The sequence below is a fragment of the Chroicocephalus ridibundus genome, chromosome 1 (genome assembly GCF_963924245.1).
Source record: "Chroicocephalus ridibundus chromosome 1, bChrRid1.1, whole genome shotgun sequence".
In the NCBI taxonomy this organism is placed as follows: Eukaryota; Metazoa; Chordata; class Aves; order Charadriiformes; family Laridae; genus Chroicocephalus; species Chroicocephalus ridibundus.
In genome coordinates, this window is record NC_086284.1 from 183,463,818 (window position 1) to 183,486,841 (window position 23,024).

A 23,024-nucleotide genomic window follows, 5' to 3' on the forward strand; every position below is an offset into this window, starting at 1 on the left:
GGGAACTGTGAGCAACAGTAAGATATGTGCTGCTTACTCACCTCAATCCTTGTTACAGACTGAATTCCTTGGATGAGTCTGCAACTATTTGTTTAAAAATATATACATAACTATTTTCTGAACTATAGAGCAAGGTGATTTGGTACCCTTAACCTATTTAAAGGTGAAAGTCTGAGGCTTTCACAAGCTTCTAAAATAAGTATTTCTGCATTGTATTTTCATTTCTGCTTAACCATGTGGTATCAGTTCTGGTTTTCCTTCAGTGATGTAGCAGTCTTCCATTAAGTAATTTAACAGCTGCTTGAAACAATGCTCCTTCTTTTGATGCTCCTTCTTATGGAAACGATACAGTTTACCGTAGCACCACAAGAAAAGGCAGCTCTGTATTACCTACATACATCTTCCCATCATGCTCAAACACATCACTGACAGCCCAAGTGACGCTACCGTCAGGGTCATGGAAGCTTGCCACAATGTCTCCTTTGTTGTTAATTTCTAAGAACAAGCCATGTTTGTGAAGAAAAATGCTGTAGAATGATAAAGGAGTCACCTGTTTTAGAAAAAGAAATACACAGTGTTAACACTTCATTCAAGGGGTGGAAAAGAAATTCCATGACTAGAAGAAAATGGCAATGCTAAGATATTGCTCTCCAGATGTTGCTCTAGTCAGATTCAGCTGTCACTTAATCTTTTGACAATATCCACTGGACTGTGTCTAAAGCTGGCAGTCCAGTAATTGCTCACTAATCTTGAAGTACAGCCAGTGCCTGCTTGCTCAAGAAGGTGTCAAATTTACCTTTGCAATAAATCTCTTCAGGAATGGATACGGTCCTAAAGCATCCAGAAAAGGAGAAAAGAAACTAGGAAAGCGAGGAGTAGATATTCCAACTCTGTATAAGCCTGTACTTGATAATCTGATGTTGTCTGGATACCCAGGCAGGTTGTCCATAAAAACTTCTTTTTTTCCTGCATTAGCTCCACTCAACCAATAGCTGCAAAAAGGGAATTTTGCATGAGTTATAGTGGCTGCTAAAAATGCAGTAAGCTTAACAGCATTTTGATTCCTGCAAGGGATTCTTCAAAATAGAGAAAAGGCCTCTGCAAGAAGTAGTAAATGCAAAGAGGGACTAAACTTGAGTCGCAATGATTGGTCAAAAACCTCATCTATCTGCATGTGTGACGGTGTGCTCCACCACCAACCTGACCTTTATTTCCAGTAACCCTGCCAAAGCAATAACCACCCATGGCGATCATAACTGCTGCACTTAGTTGTGATGGCTGCACCTGGCTCAATGTGGTTTTGGGGAGACAGATAACAACACAATAGCCAAGAGCTAACTTGAGCAATATGCCCACCTAACCACAATACTGCTACTCCAAGAGCCCTTTTTACTTCTGAACTGCAGTGGGCTGCATGCCAGGATCTCCCCTTGAGTAGGGATGCCTCTCAAGGTTACTTCAGAGATTCCTTGCCGCAACGGATCCTCAGTAAGTGACTAATAGCATGCTAAACTTTGAAATCTTAGCTAAGTAATATAAAGGATTGATTGTGCAGATGATACAATCCTTTAGCTATAAACCATTGACCAAGTCTGTGACTAGGATTAGATGCAGCTGCACCTAGACTCTTCTCTGAGAAGTTTAGATAGCAAAGGGGGTCCCTTCTGAACCTTGACTCAATGGGAGCGTCTCCCTGACAGGTCTGTCTGACCCTGTCCTCGATGCAGTAAATAACCAAGTGTACCTTGCCATCAAATCTTATTAAAACAGTCACATTTACTGTCAAACTTTGTTAAATTGGTTTTTTCCATCAATAAATATATTGCTGCTTCTCTCTTAAAAGCGAAGTGCATCACTCCATCCGTGACAGCATGTAATATAAACAGTACCTCCATGGTTCTATTAAAAAAAAAATCTATTCATAGAAAATGCGCCTGTTAAATGAAAACTAATATTAAATTTGTCTTTCAAACTTCCATGAAACAAAAAACTTAAAAAACTAACTCCCTTTAAAATGGGAAAAATGGAGTGTTATGCTAATCATCATAATCACGCAGTGACAGTTGTCCTCTGAGGTCTGCTGTAACTGTAATAATGAAGTCATCAGGATAATTGTAATTGAGTCTGAAGGAATTAGGGCCCACTATTTCAGTAAATCAGAATAAAAAACACTTGGCAGTGGAAAGAACAACCATTAATCTCTTCCTAGAATTAACTAAAACCTGTGACTCTTGCAATAGAAAAAAGTAATTTAGACTGTTTCCAATAGCAACTCTGCTAACTGCACATCTTCAGTTTACATTTTTAGAGAAGTAAGGAAAAACAGAAAAATAAAAACATGAAAACCACATCTAGAGATTTATTAAAAACATGTAATATTTTATATCTTGGAGGAGATGTTTAACATACCGAATGATTCTGCATATGCTGGTTTCTGCTATTAATATGTAATCTTCATCAGGAGACAGTGCAATCCCATTTGCCATGTACAAGCCACTGAGCACCGTTCTTCCTGTTCTTGTCACAGGATCATAGGCCAAGAGGCGACCAAGATGATTTGTTTCAATTACCTTAATCAATACATTAATGAAAAACTAGGCTATCAAAATACCTGGTTTCAATTACAACAGAAAATATTCAGAAGTTGTATTAACATGAATTAGATAAAAGCAGACTTCACAGAACAGCAGATGGCATCTTTATAAAAACAATAAGCTCACACCACTAAAGGAGCAAAGGATTCTGTTCATGTCATTTCCCAGGCTGATCACAGTATTCTTGCAAAACCAGAGGAACGTGGGGGTTACAAAACCCAGAATTCAAAATATGTTATTCTGCAGTTCCTGCTTCAGCAAAACATTGAGGCCTATCAGGCTTCTGTGAAGAATTAACAACTTCTTCAAATCAAACTGGAAAGCATTCACGAGTGTTTTGCTAAAGCAAGTAAACAGATGACATTTTACTTCTGATATGAAATAGTTTTAATAGGTTTCTTGTGCTTAAAATCTGCAAGGCAGCTTTGAACTATGTACACATAAGCCCCGTGAAGAGGAAACTGCCTTTATCATTGTCATTTGTACTGGCAGCCCCTTGTCAAGTCTGAAATACTGAATGGCAAAGATTATATACTACCAAACAATAATTCTGATAGCTTTAAGAAACAGCAAGTGACACATAAGAGATTTCAACTATTCTTTTTTTTTTTTCCTTTAATAACTCCTATCCCTTAAATTAAACACGTTTCCCTTCATGTGATTTTTCTCTTTGCTTAATTTTTATCTGCAGTTCCGGTAGTAAAGATGAGATTCAGTGTAAACTTCATGTCTGTGACCTCAGTGGCTTTCAGCTTTACAAACAGATTGTTCTAGATAAAGTTTTACTCAAAGGCTGTGACTACACAGAAAAGATACCTTCAAGTACACCAGCAATTTGCTACCTTGCATTTACTGCAGTACAAGAGCATGCTTGTAGACAGATACTCGAGAGAAACTAACATGCTGTAAAAATCTAGACTGTAGTGCATCACATGACAATTTCTTTGGGTAGTCATACCCGGAGGTTTTTTTTCAGAAGAGCAGCTACAGGATAGCACAGCCCATCCTCTGCCTCAGGGCTCGAACACGCTGCATTCATAGCATGCTTGGCTAAAACACACAAGCAGTATTGAAAAAAGTTGGTCTCTTCTGCAGCCTAGTACATGGTGCTGCCAGCACAAAAATTAACACTTAAGCTGCCTGAACAAATGGCTACAAAGATTACCTCATCTCACCTCATATTTGTGATGTCGTCTTTCCCACTTGCTACTTGAATCCGTAAAATAAATCAAATTTTTCTTTGATATTTCTAATCCATTTAGGAATTTGAAAGGCAGTCCATCCACACCTGGTTAATAAAAATGACTACTGATTAAAATAAGTACAAAACCACTACATGTTCGAAGTGATTCAGATCCACACAAGCTTAAGATTTCAGACGTTGCAATTCCAAATGTCATAGTTAATGCTATTGCTATCCTTAATTTGTCCCAAGCTAAAGTCCAAGCTCCAAATTACTTTCATTTGCAGGGAAATATGTTCAAGTTGCTGCTTAACATAACATATACTGAACAAAAAGCCTCGGACAAATATCGTTGCTTTTTAAACAAATCTTAAAAATATAAAGCCAGTGGGCTTTCAATCAGCCCCAGTCCCCACGCTCACTAGTATTGCTCTCCACTGATTCAAGTGCCCTGAGCTTCCAATTTATATATAAGCATGAGGATCAAACCCAAGATCAATCTACTTCCCCACTAACTGTAGCATCACCTTTTTCACTCGATAGCAGGAGGGTTTTCTCTCCTGTCCTTGGATTGACTTTGTACAGGCCTAAATAAGAATCCACCACAATCAAGTTACCATCCTGATCCATTCGGACTCCATGGGGTCGGCCACATATTGGTTCATAGTCTGGAGTTCCTGAGGTAGAAATAGGAGGATGTGTAAGACCACGAGGTTGACAAAATGAAGATCCTGAAATGCAATGGCTGAAAAGCACTAAACTATCATATTGGAATAATAAACCAGATCCTTAAAAGCTTCCTTAAACTGTCTCTAAAAGTAGCTTGCAAAGGAAGTGACAGTATAATGTCAATCTAGTCATCTCTGTTCCTTGCTACTTCAGAAAAAATTTGCTCCCAACTTTCAGGGCAATTCAGCTCTACTCTGTTTTCCCAGACAACTTTAAAGATGACTGAAGAAGTACTAAATTAGTGAAACAAAATGGGTTAGCTGCTGCGCATTTTATATCCACAAGAAAAAAGATGGGAGAAAACCGCTTTTAGCAAAGATTTAATTAACTAACTACTTCCCTTCAGCTGAGGAGACCAAGTTCCAGAGGTTAAACTACAAAAAAGCGGATCTACCATGTTTAGTATTTTTATAGTAATTTTCCTGAGACCAGTGAAATTAGCAAAGCTTGACACCCTACAGTTTTGTGACCTAATGCCCTCTACTCCGAAATACATATTTTCCCCCAATACTCCAGAAAGCAAGGGACAACATCCATTACATCTCCCTAGAACCCTAACCCACCAGTAACACAAGCTGACTGACTGCTTGACAGCTGCCATAAAGTTAACAGCTGAGTTCTGGTCTCACTCTGAACAGATCAATCATTTTGGTCTCATTTTTTGTTTCTTAACTTCCACATAGTCAATTATTTGCATAAAACTCAAAAAAAGTTCAGTAATCTTTGAGAATTCTTTCAAATTCAGTAGAGATTAGCCCATAGCACAGGGATTTTGGGGACAGGGAAAGCACCCACACAACTGTCGTGCCTGGGAAACCAGGCTACAGGCAGTCATCTATTTCAATAGCTTTTCAGGCCTGCTTGATTCATCAAAAAAGCAACAGAGTAAAAACGTAAACATTTTGGTGTTTGTCTTCCTCATTTACAAGTAAATTTGCAGTCCAGTACCAGGACAGGCTATAATCTCCGATTCCTTTGTAAGATTTGAACTGTTCCTAAAATACATTTTGACCTTGAGGCAGGAAAATAATTGCATAAATCATGTCTTTAGACCACCCACCCTCAAAGAGCTACGTACAGAAGGACTTCTATAAAATGTTGTTCCTTATTTAAATGGCAAACCATGTCAAGTCTCTCCAAGTCAGTCTCAAGGAGTAGAGAAGTGTGCCTTTATGCCTTAATCCTGCCTACATTAGGAAAAACTACATGATAGCATTAGGCCTCTCTTACAAATTTGCATAAAAGAATCAGAAAAAGGTAACAGCAGCAAGAATAGCACTTCAATTGCTCATTCGGTGATATTTATATGAGCAAGTTTGTTGTCATTTTCACATCAAAACTATAGCTCACCACATTCAGGCATATCCTGCCCCATTTGAGTAAGGAAATGCAGCTGGTCACCACTGATCATCCACAGTTTCCCATCCACAGTACCAGTGTAGATATTACCTTAAAATAATAAAATAAGTATATTAGAAGGCTGTTTTAAAAGGGACCAAGGCAAATCAAACTTACTATAAAAGAAGAATGTTCCTCATTATTGTGAGCCCTTCCTTCTTGCTGAAATATATATACTCTATGCAGACACAAAGCAATGAAACAGACAGGAAACCATACATCTTACTTTAAATACAGTTTTATAAAGCAGAAAGAGCGATAATATATTGGAGATTAGAAAAAATATTACTTGTTCATATGTTTACTTTAAATAAACGATACATTAAAAGCTATCTTAAGACTCCTCTGGGTTAGCAGCAAAGGCATCAAGGATGGGAATAAAGATTCACAGTGATACTCTCATATTGTCAATAAAAATCAGTGAAAGTGTTAGCAGAGCTCACATGACCTACCTTTTTGTCCTGAGGGTTCTGCCACATCATCAGCTAGTTAAAATGTTCAGTAGACAAAAGGAAAACATTACAATGACTGATTCAAAACAAGAAAGTAACCCTTCTCCTAGGACATGGAAATCCTAAGCAAAAAAAATAAGTGTGGGGTTTTTTTTTAAGCTGTGATGTTTTGCTTAGGTTTTGAATTACCAGAATAATATAAAAAATGTGTAAATTTGAATTAAAGGATTAAGCACTGTTTTTATTGGCTACCTCCTTAGCAGTTGCTTTCTCCTCTGCTTTAAAAGTGTTTAAATTAACAAGGCAAAAACCTCACAGGAAGCCTTCAAATCTTTTGACATTGTATTTAACACCAAAAATTTCTGTGTAGAGTATCAGAGGGAAAACTCTAGCAGTGATTAAGCCCCACCTTTGAAAAACAGCATCCTCCTACCTTTTGACTAGTCCAGGCTCTGAAATAGTAAAATGCACATCGCCAATCCTAGATTTGCTCTGTTCAACAAAAATACACTTTTAGTGTAAAGTCTGTTAACTGTCTGGAAACATTCCTCTGATTTGACTTTTATTTACATAGATTGATCTAAAGTAGACATTATTTTCTTTACATGTGACCTGCATTTTCACCCTGGCCTCGTTTACATTTAAAAACATGCACTGTCAGTTGGCAACACGTGTTAAAAGATACTGCATAAAAGTTACGCTACATTTCTGTGCCAATATCACTAAATACCCACAGATTCTGACTTTGTCTAATAAGCACTTACACCAGAGCAGATAAACAGATATAAAAATGTCTAGCATCTGCTCACTCACATCTAAGGACAAATGTTATGAGCAAATAGGACAGATTCTCAAAATGTCAGCTGTCAGATCTAGATTAAAAGAATTGTCTAGGATTACTGGCATACAGAAGGCACCTGTTTAGCTGAGGGGAGAACTTCAGAGCCACGGTTCAATACAACAACTTTGTCTGGGAAAAAAGAGAGGTCGAACTTTGCTGTCATGAAATATAGTGGCATTCTAATGCCTCCCGAGGCATGTTGGAAACAGCTGAAATTTCTGATCACATACCAGATTCTGTATTTAAAGAGAGAAATCTTAGACTTGTAATGTTATTTTTTTATCATGCTATGCACTAGGCTATGATGATATATTTAGATTTATATAGCTAGTGCAAGTGGGTTTTGCACTAGACTTGTCTCATGAGTATTTGTAGTAAAGTGGAGGCAAAATGGAACTACTCCAATTACCCATAATATCCTGTCTTACTGATACGGAAAACAGCATTTACCTAAATCAGACTAGAGCCCCACAACACTTACTACAGCCTTGGTCATATTGTATGATTTCAACTGGCTGAATCTGGTCTCCTAATAGAACCAAAACAGTGCTTTAGATAGCATCATGAAAGAGGTTAGATTTGCCAACACAGAGCATTTGCAGGATTAATCCTCATATTTAAAATATACTCTGCAAAACTCCGGTTGTGAATGCTACCCTTTCTGAAAGTTGTAGATGAAGAGGTGGAGAATAAAAAATGCAATAAAAAGACAATTTAAAATAGCACCTTTGAGAAAAGCAGGAAGGAAACCGCCTTGGGTAGACATTTGCTTAGCAATAGGTGCCTCAATGCAAGGTGGTGAGATAGGTCCCTTCCAGACCTATTACATGGCTACGACTGAAAACGCTTCTAATTTCAGCTTGCACAATGGCAAACAAGAACATTCCAGATGATTACCTCTCACCTCCACAGCACACAACACAAGATGGTATCTTTCAAACAAACATGCCCTGGGCCATTCAATATTTCTTTGAAAAATACCATAAAACTAGCATGAGCAGCAAGGGAGGGTGTCTGAACTGCCTGGCTCAAACTGCTCTGGACTGGGAGATACCTGCTTCTCTCTACTGGCTACTGCAGAAATCTATTTTATCCACTGTTACCTGTTCCTCCAGAACAGGTGAGTCCCAAGTCTACAGCACTAAACCTGTGTCCTAAACAGAAGATGACAGTGTCTCTCCTCTATTTGGCTTGAACTTTCATCGCAGCCCCTACTTCAGTCATGCTCTAGGTAAAAGTTGCTGGAAAGATGTTAAATGTGCTACTTGTCACCACTTCAGCCCTCTGCTTCCCGCCATCTGTAAGGCTCCTGCACCTACCGTTTTGCCACCTTACAGCTGCCAGACAAGCAAGATGAATTACATGAATAAGGGGAGGTTTTATATTACAGTAAAATGTTATTTTATAGTCCAAGCTGCTCTAAAAATATATTTTTGAGAACTATTCAAATTTTAAAACAACTCCATTTGCCCTCCCTCTGTGGCTCCATATTCAATAACAGCTTTTGAAATTAAAGTGTGCTGAGCTCAGTGACCGAGCTCAAGCAGCAAATTAACACTACTTTTAGAAGCCTGAAATAGAAAAAAAAACCACACCAACCCAAAACAAAAAAAAAGGAAGGCAAGCTTATCACTAGTTCTATGTCAAAAGCCCAAGCTTAGCTTAGACTCACATTCGGTAGAATTCCCACAAAAATCTTTTTACACATTACTTTTAAAGAATATGCCATTTTCTACCTTTTTAACATATTTTAATAAGATTTCTATATGTTGCCAATTCATGGGTCTATGTTGGGTCTTCAGGACACTTGCTGTGTCCTTGGGAGCAGCAGATAACAAAATGTTCTGGAATATTTCCAGGGATATGTTTACAAATGTGAAGATACAGAAGATCATACAATTATCTTAATATTTTTTGAGCAATAATTTAGCAAACATGCCTATTTTTCTTTCTTTGGATTTAATTCTTAAATCTTGGATTTATCTTCTTAAGTCTTCTCTTTTAATAACTCGACCAAACAGATGTATAAGATGTATAGCATGGAGGAAATGAATAACTTTTTACCCATTGGGAAGTTATCTACTTGCCTTCATCATCAACAGTAAAAGACTCAGGACCTTTTAGTTGTCCTGTGAAGATTCTTTGTCCATTCTGAAGCTTTTTATTCACTTGCAACGATCCAACTAAGGCAGGAGGTGGCTTTTCAAAACTGCACCAAATGAATCATAAATAAGATGTAAGAAACAAGACAACATTCGATTATAAAATTATTTGAAGGGACTTAATTCCAGAGATACAAGTAACAAGGTATTCCCTTTTTTTAAAGAATTTGTTAAAACTATTAGTATTTGTCAAAACTATTACTTCAAATTAAATTAACAATTCCGTGGAGCTTGCAGGCGCAAGCTAAAAAGAATAGAGACTTTTTAGGAGACTTATTTTTTTTTTTGAAATCAATACAAACACAAAACTGACATCAACCTAGAGAGTTTTATTCCCTATCATTAGTCTGAAATCTACAAACAATCTCTCTTCATGTATATATGAACACTGCACTGGTCAGCAATGTTTTTCTTGAAATTCAGTTGTTTAAAAAAGTGTTTCTGTTTTCCAGGTTTATATGAGAAACACAATTTCTTCTGCATATGAACTTAAGTAGCATGCTTTATTTGCTCTTGCAGAATTAAATATATAGAAGTTTTGAAAGCACGGGTATTTCCTGACAAATACAAGTATCCTATTGAACTTTTAAATTAAGCAGGGGAACATACATGAATGGTTCTGGATCAATGGGAGATGGTAAAAAGTAAATGCTAGCAAAAGTCACGAGGACTGCAGCTGGAATACCCCATGCTGGGAACCTAGGAGGAAAAAAAACCCAACATTTGTATACTCATTCACATAGAAGAGGAAGGTGTGAGGGGACTAAGAAGAGTCAATTTTTTTCTAAAGTTAAAAAATTTCTGTGCTAAAATTATAGACTGAAAAAGAACAAAGCAGACTGCAGCAACCTGGCAGTCCCAGAGAGAAGCGGCCCAGCAATAGAGCTCCCCCTGTCTCCGGATGGGTGACCCAGCCAAAAACCACCACGTTTCTTTTGCCAAGTTGTATTTCTAGTAGTACGTACCTGCTGCAGACAGAGACACAAGCCCAGTTACTTGTGCGGTGAGCAACTTTGCTGACTCTAGTACTTTTAAAGCCTTTTACCAACCTTACCCTGGCTGAGGATTGGAGTATTTGCTATTGATGGGGTTTACCAAGTGCATACATAGCCATAATGTGGTTGTTGCACTTAACCTTTTCTATGTGGATTTTTAGCTGGATTTTCTTGGACTCGGCTGGGAAGTCTGGCACGCATGAAGCTATGGGGTCTCACATGAGAGGAACCCGTGAAACCATTATCATCTCCTCAGCTGCAGGGCCAGAACGCCCAGGGAAGAGCAACAGAGACCAAAGTGAACAGCAAAGCAGTTACACCATTGTACAAAACAACCAGGAAGTTAAACATCCACGTTTCTGGAGAAAACTGCTGAAAAGCCTTGAAGGGACATGAGATTTAAAAGCTCGAAAGGCATTTCCAGAGGAGGGAGGAGCCGGGTATCGACGCCAGCCCAGGACACCTCCTCACTGTATTCACCTCGTGCTTCTCCAAGAGGTTTTTTTTTTTTTTAATAAGGAACCACTCGCCTCTGGGCTTTCCCACCTAAGTACAGCGGGACAGCACCGACTGCGAGCGCACGTCTCCGCTCCCTCTACACCGGAGGCGCCTTTGTGACAGAGGAAAGCCCCGCTCCGGCCCTGCACGCCTGAGGTAGAACATGGCGGTCCCGCCTCCCGCGGACTCTCTCCGCTTCCCCCACCGCCGCCCGCCCGGGGCAGACCTCCCCTCACGGCCCTCCCGGGGGCGGGAGGACGCCATCGCCCTCCTCCCTCCCACAGAGCCCAGTGCTTACATGGCGTCGCGGCGGGAGCCGCCCACCCTCCTCAGGGAGGAGGCAGCCTCGGCGGCGGCCATTGCTCGCCTCAGCGCCGCCCGGGCGGGAAAAGGGGAGGCGGGAGCGACGACTCCTCGGGCGGGGCCGAGTGTGAGGTAAACGTGGGGAAGAAACTCGTAAATTTCAAGGTCTGTGTGTAAATCCCTAAGCATTTGGTTGGGTTTAGTTTTTCTGTATTATTATTTCTGTCTTATTATTTAGCAAAATCAGGAAACAAAGTTAAAACACGCACACAAGTATGACTGCGACGCATAGGCTGAAACGTATCTGTTTTTCCAAGCAAACCTTAATTTACGTTTAAGGCAAGCTGCATCTCCCCATACGATTTATTGCTACGAGGCGTCAAAGTGATCACAAAAGGTAGGGGGGAAAAAAAATAAAATAAACACACATCACATAACCAAGTATTGCCAACTTCAACTTTAATAATGGAACCATCACTTTTTTTTTGCCATTTCAGTAATAACTTTAAGGGGAATAAAAACTTCCCTACAAAAATAAAACTAAGCTTGTCAAAATTATAAATAGTTTAAATGTTTGTTTTTAAAGACATACATTTTAATGTTTCCCTGCATCCCCCCTCCCCCCCACCCATATCATTTAATCATTCTGGTACCATCATATAATTAAATGAAAACAGTTTTGCAACAAAAGCTTTGACAGTTCAATTTGATGCAAAAATTAAAAGATAAAAACTGACTAGGCATGACCATTTCTTTTAAATTAAAGCTGTTGTAATTGCCAGTGTGTAAAGAAGAAAAAAAGAAAGCAAAAATCAACCCCACACATGACATCTTACAATAATTAACCGTGGACTAAGACAAAATTAAAATATAAGTTTATTTTGGTCCCCCACCCCCTCCCCCTTCACCCCAAATCAAGACTCATAGTGCATACAACACTGATTGAGGTTTTTGGCTAAAGTAAATGCAGATGTGCCTACTTAAAAGACTGATAGTTTAGTTCAAGTAAAAACAAAATTCACATATTCTTATACTCCACTTTTAAACCCAAACAGTGTTTAAATCTGAGCAACAAATGGTTCAATATTGACAGCGATTATGTAATGATTACATAGCTATGGGTAGATACATAAATTAAGTAGATGTTAACAGAATACCCACCGACATGCTGCTTGCACTCATAGAAAAACAATTGTAACAAAACATAAAAGCATTCCCTGAACCATTATAAAGTGTCTCAACTTGAGGATAATGTTACTAACTCACACATGCACTACAATGTTACATGTGAAATTAAAAAACAAACAAGATATGCCTTATATATACTTTATCGTTAGTCCTACTCTTAATTTCTCTTAACACTTTAAAACATTATGATTGTCTCATTAAGCTTGCAAATTCTTTTTACCAAAAAAAAAAAAAAAACAACTGTGAAGAGTTTAAAAAAAAAAAGTCTTACTAAGGAAAGGAAACAAAGGCACAATTACGTCAAATTAAGGGGAAGAACAGAAGCATCTTGGAGTTTCACACAGTATCCATTAGATGTCACCAAAGTTTTAATAATTCCTTGGGAATTCAAAACGAACACCCTAAGAGTGGAGGGGAAAAAAATACCCCACCAACTTCTGCTTCTCTTAAATCGTTAGCACTCCTCCCCGCCCCCCCCCCCCCCCCCCCAATTTATAACTCATTTCCTCTCTGGCATCATAATGACTAAAGCATCAGTTACTCAAATCTGCCTCATGCTTCTATTGCACACCCACTTCTTTGGTTTCTTTTGAACGTGCTTTTTAAGATAAATAACTCTGAAAGAACAACAATTATATTTACAGTAAAGTAAAAAATTTTCTTGCTACATTTTTCCTACTTTTAAATCAAGTAAATCAGCAGTCTGCAGAATTTGGTAATCTGTTTTTCAATTAAGAATTTAAAAACCATAAGGAAAAAACCTACTGAATTACTAAAAGCAAGAGTTACTAAGCTCAGTCACCAACACAGCCAATAAATGTTAATCTTCTGCTAAGCTGGAAACATGAATAAGAAATTCTACTTTCTTTGCCTGACTGAGCCTTTAACAAGCAAAGAAGCAGAGGAAGCTATTTTTGTCTTTCAGATATGATAACTCAAAATTATCCAGCCTAAAAATGGATCGCTGAGCCAGAGGAAAGATCTGACTTGCAATAAAGACCAAATGCATCTGTAGTTATAGCTTATGTCTAAACACTTACTAGACGGGCACTTCTCACAGAGTTATCTGAGACATCGACCACTTTTCAGAATTCAAGTAAGCAGCTTTTTAGCTTCACTGCACTTTTCAACCCCCCACTATGCATTTATAGAACCAGCTTCTCCAATAATGACTTGTATGTGCAGCTTTATTTCCGTTCTTTTTTAGCTTTTGCCTCTCATTCCTTCCCATTACTTCTATTATCTTTATTTCTTTTCCAGTGTGGATTTATGCAGTTTAAAAACCATAAAACTTATTCACAATATTCTAACATCCTAAAACTTTAATCTTGTAGAATTAGTATTTTAACTTTCCTCTGTATAAATACTATTTCCGTTTAAAACCAGTCCTCCTCTGTCAGCTATTATGGTTATCTCCTCCCTCAACACTTACCTTCTTTTCAACTTTCTCTTTACCTTCTCCAGAAAAAAAAAAAACCACACACTTGAAAGCCTTCCACAAATTTCACAGAACAAATCAAAAGATCTCATATGCCTTCCATCTACAACAGTTCTCTCACAAATTATACAGTAACTATTTGAAAACAGAAAGGTAGTGCAAATCAATTTCATCTCAAAGATAGTGCTCCATCTAATTCTTGTCCAGATGGTTTTATTAATTTTTTAACCCATCAATTTGCACATCCTTACTTGTAAAGCTACCATTAAAGCAAAGAAAAAGAAAAAAATAATCCTATTTCATAGCATCCTAGAAAATTGATTAGAGTTTCACAGCTTGCACCAAGGTAACTTGGAAAACTCTCTAGGCACACAGAGGGTTGCAAACTGATGTACAAACATGCAGAATCCCTTACTTGTGGGTGCAAGATGCTAAGTGACCTGGCTTACGGAACTAAGTCTATAGCAAAATTCAGGTACCCTGGCATCACAAAACAGTCTTCTGGATAAAGAAAACTACTCTCTGCTGCTCTTTGTACGTTGGTTTTGGCATGCTATACTGACATTTGGTAGCGTGCATTTTTCCTGAGTGTCCTTTGGCCCCCTTTTAACCAGGTTTCCACACCCCACCAAGGGCTTCTTCAAGTTTGTCTCTGTAAGCTGCGTAACGCTTCTTTAAGATTTGCAGTTGCTCATTTTCCTCTTTGTCCAGTATACGCAAGAAGTTTTGCAGTTCAGGAATACTAAAAGCTTCCCACTGGAGAGAGAACAAAAGAGAGAAGGATGGATGAGATGGACTGAAAATACACAAATTATTTATATACACAGTATTTTTAAACAAAACCTCAGACACTCAAAACAATTTCAAACCGAAACAGTATCGGGCACCCTCCTTGCAAATCTCAGGGATCTGAAACTATTTTACTCTTTTTAACTGTTTTTTATTCTGCAAGTAACAATGGGCAGTCTAACCACAAATGAAATGTTTACAAAAGGCACAAAGTAAATATAACAAGAAAAAAAAAATCTGCTTCCAAAAAAATGGATCATCTTGTCAACACAGATCAAACAGGAGCCCACTCATCCATGAAGTTAAACAAATACACAAAACCAGCATGAGTGTAACATACCATGACTTCTCCAGTTTCATGCTCACGTAGAACAAAACTGAGCATTTCTGTTCTGGGGCCTGCCACCAAACGCAGGTAGAGGGGATGTTCTCGGTCTGACAGCTTGCATGTATAAACTGCAGGAGAAGAAAATCACAGTGATTACCATCTTTACTAATGGTGTTTCAAATGCTTTGAATGATTAATGCTAGCTAACATTAGAAAGTTTCAGAGATATGCACATGTACCCACAAAATTTACACATTCTACATACTGTCTACATATTGGTCTACATACTGGTTTTGAGCAAATAAGTTTTAGGGAGAGGCTGAGCAGATGACTGATGGTGCCAGTGCAACACTACATTCACATAGGAATGAAAGGGCCTCTAGTCAACACAGTACACCATCTGAACACATGCAGAGGAAAAAAACACAAGGAAAAAAATACAACACGGGTCTGTTGCTATAACTAAGCATTTAAGACATCAGAGCTGTGGTATCGCCATTCTGGTACCTTTTCCACTTAAAATCTCATACACAAAATCTAAAAGACAACTCTGCCTGCCTGACACGGTTGGTGTGACCGACAGCCAGAAACATCTGAACTCCTGAAACTGTCTCAATGTCCATGGAAGAAGGCGGATTCTAAGTGCAAGAACACAATGTTGGCAAAATATGCTTTTCACTTAAAATACCTTTTACATCTTCTGGTATTTCCAAACACAACATACAACCAACTTCTAACAGCAGTCAGTGCACCGGGAGAGCCAGGGGCACTAATTAACACACACAAACATAATGCACGTGCCCATGATGCCCACCAGCTCAAGAGCTGTCTGCCAGGGCAGGGACTTCAGGTATCATAGACACCAAGGTTTCTCTTTTTAAAAATTTGTCTTGTAATTCAATCTCACAAATCTGCAGTGTATCAGGCTAGCTGAAATTTAGACCCTGATAAGGGAGTATATTAAATAAGATATAACAGACTGCAAGGCACAGGAGATCCATGTAGATGGCTTAATAGGTTACTTTGTCTTTTGTGAATTATCCTGAAATGTCCCCAAATCATTTACTCTCTTACGCATGCTACTTTTCATAAGGAGAAAAGACAAGAGAGAGCAAGACTTTCCCTCCATTTATCTGAGTTCTTCCATCCTGCTTATTTCAAGTATTCCTATAGCACAACTCCCTCCCCAAAGCCCTTCACCACCAAAATGCCACAAGCCTAACTTGTACCTTGGTCTTCCTTGTGACAGCGTTTATAAAGTGCAAACTTCGCAGGGTTGTCAGCCACGAAAAACTTTTTGAGCAAGGCCTCGATAACTTCCCGAACAGTGTTGGTGCTGCTGATGTGAAGGGTATTCACGCAGCCCTCCGGCAAGTAAAAAGCAGTTTCATTATTGCTGCGAGCGCACCTCCCCTGGCTCTGGGAAGACTGCACAGTGATTGGTCTGCATAGTTCCATCTGAACTTTGATGAAGCCAGTGTAAATCCCATTCGCGTTCTGCGGCAGGGGGAAAACACCGAACTGTTAAAACTAGTAAATGACCAGTTGTGACATATTAGTGGAGCAGGCAGATTAAAATGGTCATAGTGAACACAAATTTAAATGCCACTCTAATACATGACATCTTGTAGGAGAGATATTGTTTCAACAATTCAGACGTTTATTCTCTCTGGTATTTCTGCCAAATATTATTTTTTCTTAATAATAACTACTGCATTCTAAGAGTATTAGGATCTTATCAAGCAAAAGGTACTGCAAACTAGTGATACGTTTTCACATTAGAAGAGAACTATGAAGTGAAAAAGACCACTAACACACATCTTTAAAAACAGATTTTATGCAGAAACACAGAAATTATCTCCCACATTTTATCTGTGCTTGTCAAATTGGTCTGAGACATACAGATGCTCAAATCCTGTTGCAATTTAAAAAAGAACCAGAATAAATGCCAGTCTAATCAACACTACAAATTATTTATTCCAGTTGCTTCTGAAAGACAAAATAGCAAAATTCATGAAACCTTACTAAGCTAGTAAACTTTAGTCAATCTGGTTTTAGGCATAGTAAATCCTGACCCACATGCAAACACGTAAAAAAAAATCTTTTTAGTACATAGTCGTACTTATATGGTTTAGGATATAATGGAGTTTCAAAATTTCCATATACTATACACCCGCAGGAATACATAATGTATGAGAAAATCTGGACAATGCAACAACTGAGTAACAGCTCACTAGGCAGATAGATGTGAATTTTATTTGTACAGTCTGCAGCTGGCTGGACTGAGGCTTAGACCTGGTCCACAGTCCTTGGAAATGAAAAATCTATGTGCATTCCATTGTCTGTGTTATGGGGGCAGGGAGGGGGAAAGGAAGCCTCCTCATGCTGAAAACCTGTATGACTACTCTGAAAATTAAGTCTCCTATAACAACACTACATGTTTTAACTTTTCTCATTGGTTGAGCATCTTTATCAGAGAGACACCTGACAAAAATTTATCTACACAAACAAGATAAATATATCTTCAGGTTTACCATCTGACAAATTTACATCTTAGTGTGGACTGAGAGTTTATCTTAAACACATTTCAAACAACATATATTCATTTCTGCTACAGTTTGTTTCAATCCATACAAAAGAGCTACATGGATAAAAACATTTCAGACAGGAGATTTAATTTCCAGATCTAAGAAAGAGCCTCTTAGAAAGTCATTAAAACAGAGAGAGTTTCATACGTAAGATGCTGAGAAGAAAATGATTCACAATGCACGACAAAGCTACAGTTCAATTGCTCTTATTAAAAATTACAGGAATCTTATGCAAAACTTACCAAGGTCATCTTTAATTTATCAGTGACAGATGAATTATAGCTTTGTATCTTCTCTTTAACTTCTTCTTTACTGAGATAAACATGAGGTTCTCTCTCCTTCTGAACATCCTTCAACAACAACACAGACAGCAGTTTTAGAAAACAAAATAAAAACCAATTCTTTTATGACTTTGCATACGAGCATTCTTAGTCCAAATGCTAATTATTCCACAGAGGCTCAACATACAGTAATTAGCTGTACAGCAACAGAAAGGATTAACATGTCAGGCAAATCAGACAGACCACTTGGACTGAATGGAGACGCTTAAATCAACACACCCAAAGACACTTGTGTCCTTTTTTTGCCAACTGTTTTCATTCAAATATTTATCAGCAGTATGTAAACCAGCCCAGCTCACTTTATGGCTTGATTTTCTCATGTCAATGCTATGCAATATTGTTAAGAATACAGTTGTAATTGTCATGAAATATTACTTCGGGCACAAATGGGCATTTCTAAACAAATGAAGAATATGTATGAAAATAGCAGCACGTACTACCAAGTAACACCAACAATCCCCGTGTGCGCCAACAGCCTAAGAGCATCCCTGCATTCCAACGTGACAGACAGCAGGTTACACACAGTGTCAACGACTGCTACGTGAACCATCACAAGTAACTCTCTAGCTGTGTAACGTTACACCAAATTTGTGTTTTTTCCATGGGGAGGGCCCTATTAGATTTTTAAACTGCTGCTTTTACAAGCTTGCTAGGGATTTTACATGCAGCAGTAAAACCAATTCCTGGAGCTGGATTTTATCCAAACAAACATTTGTTCCCAATCCGTATTCCTGCAGCAAACTAGTGTTATAAATACACTCTGCTTTCTACTACTCACACAAATGCCATATATAGTATAAAAGGGTTCCAGCTCTCAGCTTTAATGATTTAAGACTTCACTTGGAAAGGGAGAAGCTTTGAAGAAGCTTGAAGCTTTCAGGGAACACCTGACACAGGAATATATATTTGCTGCATGGACAAACTGCCAAGTCACAGTGTTCTGATCTGTCCTCACAAGCACATCCCAGCGGAGCTTATCCTCAGAAAGGATTTCCCGGACTTCACTGCCCAGTCCTGCACTGCAATCTTTTGGACACCCCTCAGCACACACCTTGCAGGCACTTCAGTTTGCCAGAAACAACCCCAAAGATGAGCACATCTGGTGTGGAACTGTAAGTTTCCATTTGGCAGAAAGAATCAGCAGAATTTTTTCTGTCTCCTAATTTTGAACCAGCTAGTTTTAGCTCTTTGGGGCTTAGTTTTGCTTTTCCTATATGGTATTTTACTAAATGACATGCTAGAGTGGACTTTTTTTTCCCATAGCTATAAAAAGAAAGGCGTGGTCTGAATGGAGAACTGGAAGCCAGAGGCCTTGAATTCTGATCTGGGCTCCAACACTGATTTCCTGCATCAGACAGAGAACATACCTTTAATTCACAGACCAGGAAACTGAGGCAAAAAGGAACACCATACAAATACAATTCTTCCATTAGCTCCTTAAGCACAACTCTAAGATTCTGCAGCATCTTGCACAGTTGCCAGACCCCAACTAGTCTATTACAAAACACTAAACTACTAAATGTTTTCAGAATCCAGGTCTTCATTCTCACTACAGAAATTAAGCTTTCTTGCCCTATTTTTTCATCTTCCCTCTCCTCCAAACTGCCATAATAATGACAGGTACAGCTTCAACCAAACTTCTCAATTCAGCTACCCAGAGGCCCTTTCAGCTTTGTAGTTTTCTATTTGGGGGCAAACTAATAGTTACAAAACAAAGCAGGCACAGAAAAAAAAAAAAAAGATATCTAAACAGTAATTTTTTCTCTGAAATCGAAATAAATGTTATGGCTGTTTTCATGCTCAAAATAAGTATCAAAAGCAATGACCCATAGCCAGAGACTGGAAATATGGGAGTTCTAAACGTTGACTTGAAATAATGTGGGAGTGGTCCGAGACAACCTCAGAGGTGGATGCTGAAGGGACAGGGAACAGCCTGCAGTCCTCCAGCCATAAAGGCCTGACAGGGCATTTGCCATCTCTATGACTGATTTCAAGAACCCAAGCTTTAACTTGGAACGTTCCTAGTCCATGTAGCTGCAGGCAAGCCCCTTCACATGGATACCAGCCAAGACTCATCCCTCTGAGAGACGAGCATATCGTGGAGTTCTCACCTCTCCAATCTGCTAATGCCACTGACACTGAACTTCCAATAACGGATACCTCGGCTTTAATATTTATCATTATTCCGTTGCTAATTGTTCAAGCAGGTACCTCTCACCTACCCTGTTGAAGCTGATTGTCACCATGATTATTGAAGTCATCCACAATACCCATTTATCATCAAGAGCAAACACTAGCCAGAAAAAAGGAAAACACCTTTCCTATGTTCAGCCCTAGTTGAACATAGTATACAGTTTTGCTCTGACATTCCTGGAGATGAACTGGGCTCAGTATACAGTGACACTTAATTTTTGCCATACAGCTTTGTCTAGCCACACTTTAAGTTAAGATAAATAAGTCCTTTTTGACCAGCGTACTTAGGCGAAAGGAGGAAGACTTGGTAAACTTATTTCCCACAGTCCTCTTATTTCCTTCTGTACTTGACACCTCAAAACAGGACGCACTAAAGGAAAAGTCCTCTGCTAACTCTACTTAGGTCCAGCAGATCAAATTCTACTTTATCTCTACAGGTAAATCTATTACCTGCAGAAGACCCTGAGTCACCCCATACAACAGCAGAGTAACGGCAGTAATTAACTAATCTCTACCATGGTTTACAATATGCTTGCTCTGAAACGGCCACCAAGTGGCTGAAGCCACACCTGCTCAGGGTGGGACCAGTGGGAAAGCAACTACTCCAACTCCAGCTGTTTTAAACAAAGGAGCAAGGGCATTTCAGAGGTGAGATTTAGATGTTTCAGTGAAGCATGTCTATCATTTGAACTTGACAGTTCTGCCTGGTCTGGTGAGAGAAGAAGCCAGTCTGTGTCATCTGATGTCTCACCCAGCCCAGGACAAAAGCTGCTTTTTCCACCGTGTCCCTCCTGTGCCCCCAGGCATGCTCCGCACCCTCTGGCACAGCTCCTTGGAGCCAGCGCGCTGCTGAGGTGCAAGGGGTGGCACGCTCCAGCCAGCTAATTCATCTCTTGGCCAATTCAGACGCAGCTGATTCATCTTCAGCTCTCTACAAAAACGCCCAGCATGCAACACCTCACAAAATTTGTATGCTGGGAATTGTGAAACTGTCGTTCTTCAAAAGTTAGGCCTGGTGATGAGTTTCCTAACTGCAGATCCTTGCATGTGTCACAGCAGAGGGTGAGGTATAAGGGCAGTCAGCAGAGCCTTTCACACTGTGTCTTCTTCTGTCAGCCAAGATCTAGATGCTGCCGGCCTTAACAATGACGTTTCTACGTGCTAGTGTTCAAAAAAGGAATTTGCTCTATAAAATGCACAAACATTTCAATATTATTTTCATTAAGAAAAAAAAAAAATCAAACCTGAGTTAGGCACGACTCCTCCATCACTTAACCAAATGACAGTCTCAGTAATGGCTGCCACGTCATCACTCCTTCCTCCTCCCAGCCCAATTAAGTATGTTTTCCTCATCAGAACTCTTAGTCTCCTTCCATTCCCTGCTTCTCATGTTGTCTGCTACTTCCTCAGCCCAGCACGGACGTGAAAGATATGAACTAATCTCAAGGAGACAGCTGAATACCTCAGAACCCATATAGATGATGTCTCTGGATCCAAAACATTACTTCTAATTTGGGCTATTAGTTTCTGTGAAAGTTATACTGTCCTTCCTAACACTTACTGCACACACCATTGGAGGCCATTTGTACTAAAGCCATTCCTCAGGTCAACCAAAGCTGCATTTCATTCTCAAATGAAATTCCTAAGCAACAGCTGTCAGCGAGAGGGAAATGAGGCAAGTGCTTTCATTTCCCCAAGGGGAAGAGCTGGTCTTTCATTAGAGCTCATGATGCAATGCCTCTTCACAGTTGAGCTTCCTCTCAACAAAAAGGGCAGAAAATGTTTTTTTCTTTATTGCCTCCGCCCCCCATGCACATCTCATTTATTGTATCGCAGATGTTTAGAGAAGCAGCGCTCTCTTTTTAACATTTATGCCCAGTGCAAAACCCCGCAGAGACTAGTTCAGCATGAATCCTCAAGGAACACAACCAAAACTGCATGGATTACAATTAGAATGAAATGCAAATCAAGTTGTGGTCCCCAAAATGAATAATCGCATCACATCTGGGACTTTCATAAAGTCCAAGTCCCATGGTTACTGGCAAACCCTAGTCCCGCATGCAGTATGAAAGTGCTACGCTCAACAGCTAGTAAACTGCTATGGGATGAGGCTGAGAAAAAGTTCCACAAAGAAAAACCCCAAACCGTGGAGCCTGTTTCCTCAGGATCTTTGCCTTGAGACAGATGCATGGCTTCCCCAAACTGCTGCTATAGGCTTTTATTGATGGAGGAATGCAAGAAGGTCTCTCTCTTGTATCTAATCTCCTATTTTCACAGAACTTGGAGAAATTAGCATCTCTCGAGGAAAGGGGAACCAAGCTCCTCTTAACATTTCAGCTTGACAGACAAAGGAAAATACAATGGACAAAAAGTTAGCCTATCCCAGGAACATATTAAAGTATTTTTGTAAGAAACCTAAAGAACCAAAGACCTGTGGGAGCCCAAGCCAACTTTTAAGCCGAGTCAGTCCCCATCCCTTGCCCTCACATTTCATATTAATCCCACGCATATAGTGACCCTTGAGTCAGTCAGATGAATGTGAATTGCTGTAAATTGTGGCCAGGAATCATTTATTTTTTTGAAGTAAAGCACTGAGGTTTTAACAAATGAGAAATGCAGCCTAATCTACATTTTTTTTTAAAAAATTAAAAATCTAAGTCTTGTTTAGTCATAAAATTTTCAGCTAATGCATCCTACTTCCATCATGTTTGCATTAAAGAATGGATTTAGCTAACAGTGCTATCATACAACAGAAAAGCCCAGCAGAGAATACAGGAAGGAAAACAGAGAAAGGGACTCCTCATCTCAGTTGTTGCTACTTCCACAAGCAAGAACACTCTTTCTTACAGCCTGCCAGCACTCCCACAGGAAAGAAAGAAATTGAAACCTTGCAATTAAATTATTTTGAAACAAACATCTTTCTTCTTCCGTATCCTAACTCTCCTGAGAGCACAGCAGCTTTGCCAGCAACTGCAATTTCTCTTTCCAAGGCAAGCCCGCACTC

General features: G+C 39.2%; 2 protein-coding genes across 4 annotated transcripts in view; both read right to left on the minus strand.

The window, feature by feature from the left end:
• Positions 1–73: 73 nt before the first annotated feature.
• On the minus strand, positions 74–11,525 carry LOC134510125 (adipocyte plasma membrane-associated protein-like). 3 transcript variants are annotated; one of them, XM_063323031.1, is made up of 9 exons: positions 11,151–11,525; positions 9,969–10,058; positions 9,285–9,406; positions 5,857–5,955; positions 4,395–4,454; positions 3,770–3,882; positions 2,410–2,570; positions 797–992; positions 74–550 (listed from the first exon to the last, which is right to left on the minus strand). In XM_063323031.1, exons 1-9 carry the CDS (start codon positions 11,342–11,344, stop codon positions 353–355), a joined length of 1,233 nt encoding a protein of 410 aa, XP_063179101.1. In that variant the 5' UTR covers positions 11,345–11,525; the 3' UTR covers positions 74–352. The 3 variants fall into 3 exon arrangements, with proteins under 3 accessions (XP_063179101.1, XP_063179100.1, XP_063179102.1); XM_063323030.1 differs by having other exon boundaries at positions 4,305–4,454; positions 11,151–11,524; XM_063323032.1 differs by lacking the exon at positions 9,969–10,058 and having other exon boundaries at positions 4,305–4,454; positions 11,151–11,524.
• A 1,286-nt stretch (positions 11,526–12,811) lies between these two features.
• RASSF3 (Ras association domain family member 3) overlaps positions 12,812–23,024 on the minus strand; it is a 51,787-nt gene continuing 41,574 nt past the window's right edge. Inside the window, exons 2-5 of the mRNA XM_063323034.1 lie at positions 17,729–17,836; positions 16,128–16,395; positions 14,911–15,026; positions 12,812–14,537 (exon numbers count right to left, since the gene is read on the minus strand). Coding sequence (XP_063179104.1) covers positions 14,388–14,537; positions 14,911–15,026; positions 16,128–16,395; positions 17,729–17,836 — 642 coding nt within the window. The 3' untranslated portion in view covers positions 12,812–14,387. The remainder of the gene's footprint in view (positions 14,538–14,910; positions 15,027–16,127; positions 16,396–17,728; positions 17,837–23,024) is intronic.